A 12,417-nucleotide genomic window follows, 5' to 3' on the forward strand; every position below is an offset into this window, starting at 1 on the left:
ACAGTGTGACTGTGACCATAGGGGTTTCTGGCTTTTGTCAACAGGATTTACCTTCACAACACTATTGTGGTTTGAAATCGTTGTGAAATTAATGTATATGGCCAGTGTTGCTTTGGGGTTACACAGTATGTTTCTAACTCTGGCTCAGTGCTTGGAAAAGACTTTCATATAGTTCTACTGTCTATAGAGTTTAATTGTTTGAACCCTTTAAGGAATAGGAAGAGAACATTAAAGTACGAGGGTTGTCCCAGAAAATTGTAAACTCTGTTTATTATTTCGAAAATAAGCCATGCATCAAATAATTATTTCATCTGGTGTTATTTCAGTGTATACTCTCTAGGACTATAAAGTTTAAAATTAATTATTTAAAGAATACTCAATAATATGGGAGGTATTCAATTTTAAACTAAATAGTCCTGATGAGTATACATTGAAATACCATCAGTTAAAACGATTATTTCATGCGTCACTTATTTTAGAAATAATAAAAAAGTCTACGATTTTCTGGGACAACTCTCGTATAATATGGTTTCATTTTTACAATCCTCTTGAAAGTTTAATTTCTATTTGTTGACCAGTGAAGTGCATGAATTGGTTGGTATGATACGAGAAAGAGGTAAACATATAGACAGGTGAATCTCACTAACTTTTGACCTTTGACCTTGTTTTACAGATGCCAGAAATGAATACAGCGGGTGAATCTTACTTTAACTTTTAACCTTTGACCTTTTACAGATGCCAGAAATGAATACAGCTGGTGAATCTGAGGAGAACAAGAAACTTATAGGACAGAGCATGATATTTGTACTGCAGAATCTAGGACTGCTCACAGGGTTTGCAATCATGTTTATTATGGCTGTATATGGAGGTGACCTTGAGGCCACTATTAGAGGTGAAACTCACTGAGGTTCACAGAGTGGGGCTTGTGATATGTTTTGTTGTCATTAAGGATTGCTTTGTGGTTTTATGATAGTCATAATAGATATATTTTAGATACTAGGCTCTTTAACTCGACTATTCAAAGAGAATGTAGAGCTATTGCACTCACCCATGCCCTAATTTGATTAAATTTTGTATGTAAGCTAATATCTCGATATCCACTGATAGGAATGGATTGACACTTCAAACACTTGTTCACTGTGATGATTTGACATGCACTGTACATGTTCTGTAACTCTGATTTACATTTTTAAAAAGTTTAGCCCCTTTTTTTTAGCAATTTTTGATTAAGTTTTGTGATTGAGCTGTTGTCTGAGTATCCAGTTACGGGAATGGACTGAAATTCACACACTTGTGATGATCTTATATTCTTTACATAGGTTCCCTAACTCTGTTTTACAGTTTTGCAAATTTATGCCCCTGTATTGACTTAGAAATATTTGGTAATATTTTTTAATGTAAGCTGGTATCTCAGTTCCCATTTATGGGAATGGATTGAAACATAACACTATGATGATATGACATGTAGTGCACATGCTCTTATACTGTATTTTGCTCTTTCACAAAAATAAGCCCTCTTTTCAACATAGCAATTTTTTGGTGTAATCTATTACATCATTAAGCATCATAAGAGGGGAAAGTTCTATGTCTCAAAATTGTTTCCATTTCGTATTTGTTTCTATTTTTGATTATTTAAAATTTTCAGTGACAAAGCTTTTGAATAGTTGAACGTTGCTGTCCTCTGATATCTCTTGTTTTCTTGTGTCAGAAATGAGTTCCTTTTAATATAAAGTTTAATAAAATAGTTTTTCAGAAGTAATAGTCTGACATACTTCTTACATTACGTTGGTGGATTTTTACACAGATATTTGTTCGTGAAATAGCAGATATTTGTTTGATTCAGTGTAAGATTGAAATATCTTTCACGAGTGAACACCAGATGCAATATATTCATGAGTGGCATTGCCAAGAGTGAATCACTGAAAAACATGTAATAAATGTTTTAACATCCATCCTAAAACTGTTGTTTTATGTATTTTATCATTTATTGTCAACTTTTTCTGTTTCATATTTTGTATATGATAGGGAACACATACTGTTAAAACCTGCCAACAATCTGTTTTTAAACATGATTATAAATTTACCAAGAGATTTACTTTTTGTTAGTGTCTATTTGTCATTTGGTAGTTTTTAATGTTTATAATTATATAACTTGTTATACACCCGAAGAGACGTACTATGTTATGATGCCAGTGTCTTTCTGTCCATCTGTCCGTTAGCAATTTTGTGTCTTGAACTGCTTTAAGGATTTTTAAGAAACTTGGCACAAATGTTCACCACATCGAGACAATGGCAGAGCGCATGTTTCGGATGGCTCACTTCAAGGTCAAGGTCACACTTAGCGGTCAGAGGTCATACCTTCGGGCGTATAATGTTCCGCATTGCGGTGCTCTTGTTCATAATTAAAAGGGTATTTTGATATTTGCATTTTATAGAATAATATTTATTGTTTAGTAGAATGTCTGTATGTTAGGATGAAGCTGAATGTTACTCTATAAACATTATTTTTACCCTAATGATAACGATACCTGTTGCTTTATATATAGAACAACAGAATATTGTTGTAGAAATATTTGCAACGATCATGTGGAAATAAGATAAATGTGATACTCCTTGAATGATGTGCACAGAGTATCGTGTTTTTTTGATATGCACATATATTTAAATATTGTTAGTCATATTTTGTACATCATGTGCCATGTCAAGTACGAAATGTACAGATAGTCAATGCAAAACTGTTGTATTGGGTGTAGAGATGCAGATACATCTTTTTGTATTATGGGGAATAACTCTTGGAGAAAAATTGTTCTTCTCGTGATATTGGTATAGTAATATATAATAATGTTGTTTGTTGATGTTTTTTTGCTATGTGTGGGTTTCTTCCTGAGTTTTAATGAAATTCAATGTTTTTATCTCACCCGAGCATGAAGTGCTCATGGGTGACCTATTGTGATTACTCGTCATTCCAGTCAACCATAAATATTTCAAGTGTTAATACATTAAGAGACCTCATGTTTAGAGCAAACTTCATGAAACTTACATATATGTAAATTACCACAAAATTTCTGTTTATGTTTGATAAAAAGCTAGATTACTGATGTAACTGTAGAGTTATGGCCCTTGAGTCAGTAAAAAATGTAATTTTTCAGGCTGTTCACACATTTAGAGCAACATTTCTAAAGGAATCTTCATAAAACTGACACAGTATATATATAATCACAAGATTGCAAACAAGTATGATAACTGGCAGGATTACTGAAACAACACTGTAATTATGTCCCATGACATAGTAAAACTTTCATACTTTACATCGTAAATAGGCTAGATTTCAACAGTGATTCTAAAACTCAAATATAATGTAGCCAGCTTCTAGATCCTTTATAGCTTTATTAATCGGCAAGATTGCCGTTATATAGCAATAGTTATGGATCTTGAATTAGTCAGAATTGCTTTTGTAGAAAGTTGTGGACATATAAAGAGGCCACATCTATTGAGTAAATATTTTTGAAATTGACACAGAACATAAATTTCTATAAGAGCTAGGAAAATACGGGTTTCATTCAAGAATTCTCAGACAACTTATAACCCTTGAAATAGTCATTATTGACAAATTTCAGATATTTTACACTGAGACCTCACTGCTTTAATAATCTTCATGAAACTTACATAGAACATATATGGCCACAAGATTGCAGATTCAGTAGTGCCTAAGATTGCTCTTAGAACAGAGTTATAATCTTTGATTTAGCAAAAATTGCTGTATTAACTTCGCTAACAAATTAGGGGCCACATTTCTTCAGCAGATTTTCCAAAAGTTACTCAAAATATATAGATATGCTCACAACTTCTCAGACAAGTTGTGATAATGGGCCAGAATCAATCATACAATAGTTATGGCCCTTGATTTAGCAAAACTTGTCATAAATTCACTTTATTATGGAGTATATATTATGTTAAAGTGATAAGTAACTGTCTTGTACAAGTATTCAGGTGAGCAGTAAATCACTGTCCTCTTATTGTAAAACTCTGTTTAAAATTAATTTAAATATATACTGATCTCAATTTTAAACTTGATACAGGTAAAAGTTTTATATTGTTGAATTCTTTCACATATATGTATTGTATTTCTTATGAACAACTGTTAAATGATTCCCATGATGTGAAAAGAAAATTAAGGTGTCTTTATAACTCATTGTTGTTGGACCACACATTATAAAGTCTGAAAGACTGGCCAATACTCATTTAACTATTACTGCCTTTATAACATAATTTATACAGATGAAATTTAAAACGCACACTCGTGCAGACTTTCACTACAGTCTATGCTAATTCAGTAATGACAGAGGAAAAAAAAGAAAGAAAATTTTGATGTGTACTAGCCCTGACCATGTTGTTAATTTTAGAAATAAAGAATGCATACAAAAATTCAAATTGTGCAGGCACATTTTTCTGCTAACCTCCTGTTATAGGCAGTGTAAGGACTTATTTTCAAACATAGAGTTTAGTTGCAAGAATCAAGCATCTGTGGTTCAATAAATGTAAAGAAAAAATATGACCCCCAAAGACCTTTTTTCTCATGTTGATGATGAACAGTTGTAACTATTACTGTATGTAATTTGTTATAAAGCTTTTACTCTTACTTGTAGGTATTACACATTTTTTACATGTGTAAATTAACATTGTCTAAAGATTACTTTGTCTTACATCAAATGTTTATTTTGCCATAATGATATTACAGCAACGAAACTGGTATTTGTATACTACTGACTACTGGTACATTTCTTAGGGAAAGAAAAAGAATTTTAAGTGCAAGAAGTTTGAAATTGTTGAACCACTGCTGTGATGTTTTCTATAGTGATTTTAAATTTTACCTGAAAGTAAGTCAGTGTATTTATTATATTTTTCAGTATTTGGGTTCTTTAGTTGGTGTTAATGCTAGTCACAGAAGTTTATGAAATAATTACTTCAAATTGGAGTTGTATTAAGATAAAATGGGCATAGTGCTTATTTCTATCACAATTCTATCACAGTTTATGAAATTAGATGTGTCCGCCCTTTACTAGAGTGATGTCTGGATTAACAGAGGAATATCTAGATTAACAGAGGAATATCTTGATTAATGGAAGGATAATCTTGATTAAAGGAGGGATATCTTGATTAACATAGGGATATCTTGATTTACAGAGGAATATCTAGATTAATGGAGGGATAACTTGATTAACAGAGGGATATCTTGATTAACATAGGGATATCTTGATTAATAGAGGAATATCTAGATTAATGGAGGGATATCTTGATTAACGGAGGGATATCTCTATTAACAGGAAACGCTATGTGAATGTAGATTGTATTTATATTGTTTAATAATAAAACATTCCGTTATAATTTGTTATCAATGTCTATGATAGGTAATTATGTCTTAGTTGCAGTTATGTGTTTGTTTACTTTGTTGTTCTCTAACATACTTTTAACTCTGTTTGGAAAATAGTTTGCTCCAGATTTTATCTAAACAATATAACACAGAAAAACAGTAACAGTTAAATATTAGAATATATTTGTATTGAACATCATCCAGGAACTGTATAACTTCGAACATAAATTGTGATAGGACTTACTTGAAAGACCAATAACTAACATGACATTGGATACTTTGGTTTTAATACTCTTTGCATATCATTCTAATGACAAACCATGTTTTTCTGTTTTAATAATACAGTATCATTTTGCATCTCTTATTCTATTTTAATACTTAGATGTTTATTCCTATTTTTACTGGTTTTTATACGCCCGTTTGAAAAACGGGACGTATTATGGGAACGCCCCTGGCGGGCAGATGGGCGGTTGGGCGGGCGGGCGGCGTCCACAGACCTTGTCCGGAGCATATCTTCTACATGCATGGAGGGATTTTGATGAAACTTGGCACAGTTGTTCACCATCATGAGTCGGAGTGTCATGCGCAAGAACCAGGTCCCTAGGTCTAAGGTCAAGGTCACACTTAGAGGTCAAAGGTCAAATTCAAGAATGACTTTGTCCGGAGCATATCTTCTTCATGTATGGAGGGATTTTGATGAAAGTTGGCACAATTGTTCATCATCATGAGACGGAGTGTCATGCGCAAAAACCAGGTCCCTAGGTCTAAGGTCAAGGTCACACTTAGAGGTCAAAGGATACAAGAATGAAAAATTCAAGAATGACTTTGTCCGGAGCATATCTTCTTCATGCATGGAATGATTTTGATGTAGCTTGGCACAGTTGTTCACCATAATGAGAGGGAGTGTCGTGCGCAAGAACCAGGTTCCTAGGTCTAAGGTCAAGGTCACACTTAGAGGTCAAAGGATACAAGAATGAAAACTTTGTCCGGAGCATATCTTCTTCATGCATGAAAGGACTTTGATGTAGCTTGGCAAAATTGTTCACCATCATGAGACGGAGTGTCATGCGCAAGAACCAGGTCCCTAGGGGTAAGGTCAAGGTCACACTTAGAGGTCAAAGGATACAAGAATGAAAACTTTGTCCGGAGCATTTCTTCTTCATGCATTGAGGGATTTTGATACAACTTGGCACAAATGTTCACAGCATGAGACGGAGTGTCATGCGCAAGAACCAGGTCCCTCGGTCTAAGGTCAAGGTCACACTTAAAGGTCAAAGGTCAGATACAAGAATGACTTTGTCTGGAGCATTTCTTCTTCATGCATGTAGGGATTTTGATGCAACTTGGCACAATTGTACACCATCATGAGACGGAGTGTCATGCACTGGTCCCTTCTTTAAAATTACTTCCCTTTGCTGTTACTATAAATAGCTTATATTGTAACTTTTTCATTACAAGTCGTAGGGAAAAATTGAGACCACTTTTCTGTAGTACAACATGCATGTTACATCCAATTCTGAGGTGTATTTTGAGCTATCTCTACCTGGTAAGGATTTTTGTGTGGACTTGTAATTTTTTTTTTTCGATTTTTTTTTTTTTTTTTTTTTTTTTTCTCTTTAAAGATTAACTTCCCTTAGTTGTTACTATAAATAACTTACGTTGTAACTTTTTTATAATTGACCGTAGGGAAAAACCAAGACCACTTTTCTGTGGTACAACATTGATATTACTTTCAAATTTTGGGTGTATTTTAAGGTATCTCTACCTGGTAAGGATTTTTTTTGTGGACTTAGAAAAATAAAAGAATTACAATAATTTCTAAAAAAAACAACATTGTAAACAACTAGAAAATTAAAATTCCATTTGCAAATACAGGTGCTAGTGTAAACAAATTTGCTGTGACGGGCGTATATTGTGACATTCTGCACCCTTGTTGACAAATATTGTTCCCATCTGACTTTTAACTGTTTTCTATGAAAACTTGATTTGGTATTCAGGTATTGCTACATGTTTGGATTTTTTTCCACAATGTAGAATTGGAATAAGCTGGGATTTTCTAAAAGCTCAGGATAAACTTAGACAATTTGTTTGCTTTCTGAGACTGATTTCACCTTAAATGAAACTTAGAATTGCCCTTGTCTCTCCAACTATCTGTCCATCCGAATTTGTTTCATGCATATCGCAGAAAGTGTTTGACTCAGAGTCATCAAACCTCACTGGATTGTCATTCAGCATGACATTGTGAAGTTTTTTGAGATTTCACTTAGACAACAGTGATTCAGCCAGAACACATTAAATGCTTAAAAGTTTGCATTGCTTATATCTTAAAAAATAATTGACCTATAGACATGAAACCATGGAATTATATTATTCAGCATGTAAATTGTTCACCTAAGTTTTGTTTTGGATTTCACTCTGCAAGACCAGAGTTATGGCCCCTGACTTAGTCAAAAATATGCATTAGGGGCATAAAAGTTTGTGTTCCATGTGTCTCAAAAAATATTTGACTTAAGAGTCATATAACATCAGATGATTGTTATTTATCATGTGAAGTTGTGCACCTTGTATACTGTTTGCAATTTCAGGCAGCCAGACTAGAGTTATGGTCCTTGACGTAGTGAAAAAATACACAAAAAGTGCTTAAATATGTATCTTAAAAATATTTCACCTAGAGTCATGAAATCATGTACAGTGACAGGTGGGGGGGGGGGTGGGGGACCAGCATCCTGTGGACACGAAACCTAATTTTCTCACTTGGTTATAAGATAAATTTCATAAAATTGTCTTCAGTTTCTCCATGACATGTAGTGAGATTTGTTTTAGTTCAAGAATAATGTTATATCACTGCTGTATATCTATTAGCTTTACATGTATTTATAATTATTTATGCTTTAATGCTTCAAAATAGTCATTGAAGTGTTGAGGGAAAGCAAAAATTTCAGGTTTGTATGAAAGTGTACATTTTATTTTCAGATGAATAAGCATAGTTACATTTTAGTTTTGAATGAATGCACAGATTTCATTATTTGATGAAAAAGAATGAACTTCAGTGCTGAATGAAAGCATTAATTTCAGGCACGAATGAATACGTCAGTTTCAGTTACGAATGAATTCATGAAGCATGAATTGTGAGTTAACATAAGGTACAGTAATTCTGCTGTGAAATTGGTGCTTTAATACGAACCATTTAATGTAACTGGACACTGTATCATTCTAACACAGAAAGGCAGTAATGCTTTTCCATTGTTAAGTTGACACAGTGTCAGTGTATGAAGGAAAATAAATGGTATCATCCATTATGCAATTTGTATTGAGGTTGTATATATAAAATCATTTGTGTCACAAATATTTCATAGAAAATCGTCATTGAAAATGCAACTTCACGTGCTAATGATATGTTGTTGTACAGAGATATAAGCCCTTGTTGTTCATGCACATAATCTGGTATGTGGTTTTAGAAGAGGAAAGTTGAAGCTGTTGATCAAAAGTAGTGAGTTTTTGCATGAACAGTTTACATGTCTATTACATTTATGCCATAAAATGCCTCATTTAATAATAATATTTTGTGTAATATAGTGTACAGTTTAGTGCACTAGCATATAGATTGTAATATGATAAACTACTGTGTATTTTATCCATTTGGTACTGATGTATGACATTCAGCATGACCACTGAAAACACTGGGGATAAGATTAATCAATTATCATGTATCTTAAAAGTTTTAAAGTGACTTGTTCACACTTTACTGGTAACTTGTATCCTTCTCACATAAAACAAAATTGTGTTCTTGCAAAGCATGCATGTAATTTGAGAAGTTTTTTTTTTTTGAAAAGATCAACACTTCCAATGATTTTATAAATATTTCTTCATTTCTGTTTTAATATCAGATTCTGTGTCACCAGTTGTTTTCCGATAGACTTCCATTATAACATTATGGTGTGTACGGCCTTCCATAAATTGAAACATGTATATCTAAACACATGTTTTTCAAAAACTATCCTAGTTCCGCCAAAATATCAAACGAAAAACATATGATGGTGATACCCTATTTAAGTATGTTTCATGTGACTGAGATCACCCCCTGTTTACATTGTTGGCATGGTGGGAGGAATTCCATTGATAAAACTTTTTTACAATAAACATAAAATGTAGCAAATTTTGTTAAAATGTATAATAAAATACTGTAAATGCCGTAAAAAATCAATTTTGAAAAAATAATCACTTGGGTTTATTTACAGTAAGTTCACTGTACATTTTTGAATTGGTGGTCTCTGACCAAATGGCGAATTTCAAATTTTGAAGAATACTTTCTTGTTTAATATATATATATGAAGGTTTGAATGAGGATGTTGTTTGGATATCAACAACTACATATCAAACCAATGTTTAGTTGATTGGTGCAGTGTGAAATAAGAATTTCTAGTGAATTCATTGTGCAGTGTGACCTTGTACAGTATTGACAAAAATTTACAAATTTAAATGATGCAAATTCAGTATATACTATGGAAGTAAATGGTTGTTTTTCGCTGTTGAAATCCTTTCTCACACAGTACTGATCATTTTTGTATTTAATTAATCATTAAATATTTGAGCGGCGACTTTTTGTACATTGTGGGTGTATGCATCTCAAAGATGTGGTAATGATCAAATAAAATGTAAAAAACATCTGCTAGTGTTAATATTATTTGAACAAGCCCAGGTATGCTTTGTGAGACTATAACCACCTCTGAAAGGTAGAGTGCCCACTTCAAGTGCTCCAGGTTGTGCATGGTTTTGCTCCCTAGCCATGTCCTACCAAAGATGTAAATATGGTACTACATTGTAGTTGGTTCCTCGCTTGACGCTCGGCATTGAAACTGGACAGCCTGGTCTCAGTAAAATGTACCTGGGTGGGTTATCAAGTCGCATTTCTAAGGCGTGACATTCTATTGAGACAGAACTATATAGTTTGGCATTGCTCTCACTGCTTCAAGTAGACACCATTGTTTCTATGACTGAAAAATAGTTTGAAAGGATGTTAAACCCAAACACGGACACATTTTGAGCCCGCCTTAATAGCTTGTATGGAGAACATAGAGCTACCAACTTTTAGGTTCATGAGCTCAGTCTAAGTACATGTATAAGAAGAATGTTCTTTTTTTAGCTCACCTGTCCCCTAGTGACAAAGTAAGCATTTGTGATCGCCCTTCGTGCATCGTTCGTCTGTTGTCTGTTCACAGTTTCTTGTGAACACGATAGAGACCACATTTTGCAATTGATCTGAATCAAACTTGTACACAGCTTGTATTGGCATATCTTGGTCCCTTTCGAAAACTGGTAAGGGAAGTTGTCAGTGCTGGCAGAAATGTGAATAGGGGTAAGGGAAGTTGTCAGTGCTGGCAGAAATGTGGATACTGGTAAGGGAAGTTGTCAGTGCTGACAGAAATGTGGATACTGGTAAGGGAAGTTGTCAGTGCTGACAGAAATGTGAATACTGGTAAGAGAAGTTGTCAGTGCTGACAGAAATGTGAATACTGGTAAGGGAAGTTGTCAGCACTTGTCAGTGCTGACAGAAATTTGAATACTGGTAAGGGAAGTTGTCAGTGCTGACAGAAATGTGAATCCTGGTAAGGGAAGTTGTCAGTGCTGACAGAAATATTAATACTGGTAAGGGAAGTTGTCAGTGCTGGCAGAAATGTTAATACTGGTAAGGGAAGTTGTAAGTACGGGTAAGGGAAGTTGTCAGTGCTGGCAGAAATGTTAATACTGGTAAGGGAAGTTGTAAGTATGGGTAAGTGAAGTTGTCAGTGCTGGCAGAAATGTTAATACTGGTAAGGGAAGTTGTCAGTGCTGGCAGAAATGTGAATACTAGTAAGGGAAGTTGTCAGTGCTGGCAGAAATGTTAATACTGATAAGGGAAGTTGTCGATGCTGGCGGAAAAGTTCGTACTGCAGGTAAGGGAAGTTGTTGCTGCTGGCGGAAATGTTAGAGTTGGTCAGGGAATTTGCTCAGTGTTGGCGGGAAAGTTTCACTGGTAATGGAGGTTTTCGTTGACGGTGAAAAAGGTAGTAGGCCTACTGGTACGCGAAATTTTTGGGTGCTGGAGGCCTACTGGTAAGGGAAGTTGTTGCCGGTGGAAAAACTTGTGCTGGTAAGGGAAGTAGTTCAGTGCTGGCAGAAACATTTGTACTTGTAAAGGAAGATGTCAGTGCTGATGGAAATGTTAGTATTGGTTAGGAAAGTTGTTTGGTGCGGCTGGCGGAAAAGTTTGTACTTGCAAGAGAAGTTGTCAGATTGCTGGCGGAAAAAAATAGTAGTAAAAGGAGTAGTAAAAGAAGATGCTGATGGAATGTTAGTTCTAGCAAGGGAAATTTTCGGGTGCTGGCGGAAGTAAGTTGTTAAGGAATCCAAGAACATTGGATATACCGTTGCCATATGAAATACTATGGGACTAGATACTGGAACTAACCGTAGGCCTACTTGTTTACCCGCCTTCTATGGAATTTACTTCGGTTACATTCATTTGTATTATATACACATGCACACGAACACATGATATCATCTAGGTAGCTGAAACTAACGCAAAAACAGTAAGAGATCAAGGCTATGTAACTATATTCTGCGATAAACAATGGCTGTCGCGCTAACTTGTAAGAAATCACTATTGCGTCAATTATGACGTCAAATTACCGCATGAAGTCCAGTTCATTTCTACTCAATAAAAGAAGTTTGCATAACTTGTCAGAACAACCATTTTCACCAATAGAATAACATAACGGCATTCTTGATGATTTATCTTCTAATTATACCTACGGATTTTTAGCCCATGCAGGGCGGATGGCTTATTGGATATAACATATGGCTGCAATGAGCCATCGTTGGTTCAATTCCTTTTAGGCACCATTGATTGTATGTGTGTACAAATTATTACTCTATCTTCTCTGGCATTTTTTTCGCTTCACTGTGTCGAAGTGGATGGATTCATACGGTGATTTAACAGTAAAACAAACCCCCAAGGTCCATAGACATAGGTTTGCATGATGGTGTCGGCATCGTACGATGGGACA

General features: G+C 34.6%; 1 protein-coding gene across 1 annotated transcript in view; it reads left to right on the plus strand.

Moving 5' to 3' along the window:
* LOC128550323 (metal cation symporter ZIP14-like) overlaps positions 1-10,038 on the plus strand; it is a 40,553-nt gene extending 30,515 nt beyond the window's left edge. Inside the window, exon 8 of the mRNA XM_053529162.1 lies at positions 736-10,038. Coding sequence (XP_053385137.1) covers positions 736-906 — 171 coding nt within the window. The 3' untranslated portion in view covers positions 907-10,038. The remainder of the gene's footprint in view (positions 1-735) is intronic.
* The last annotated feature ends 2,379 nt before the right edge of the window (positions 10,039-12,417 follow it).

The sequence above is a fragment of the Mercenaria mercenaria genome, chromosome 17 (assembly GCF_021730395.1).
Source record: "Mercenaria mercenaria strain notata chromosome 17, MADL_Memer_1, whole genome shotgun sequence".
NCBI lineage: Eukaryota > Metazoa > Mollusca > Bivalvia > Venerida > Veneridae > Mercenaria > Mercenaria mercenaria.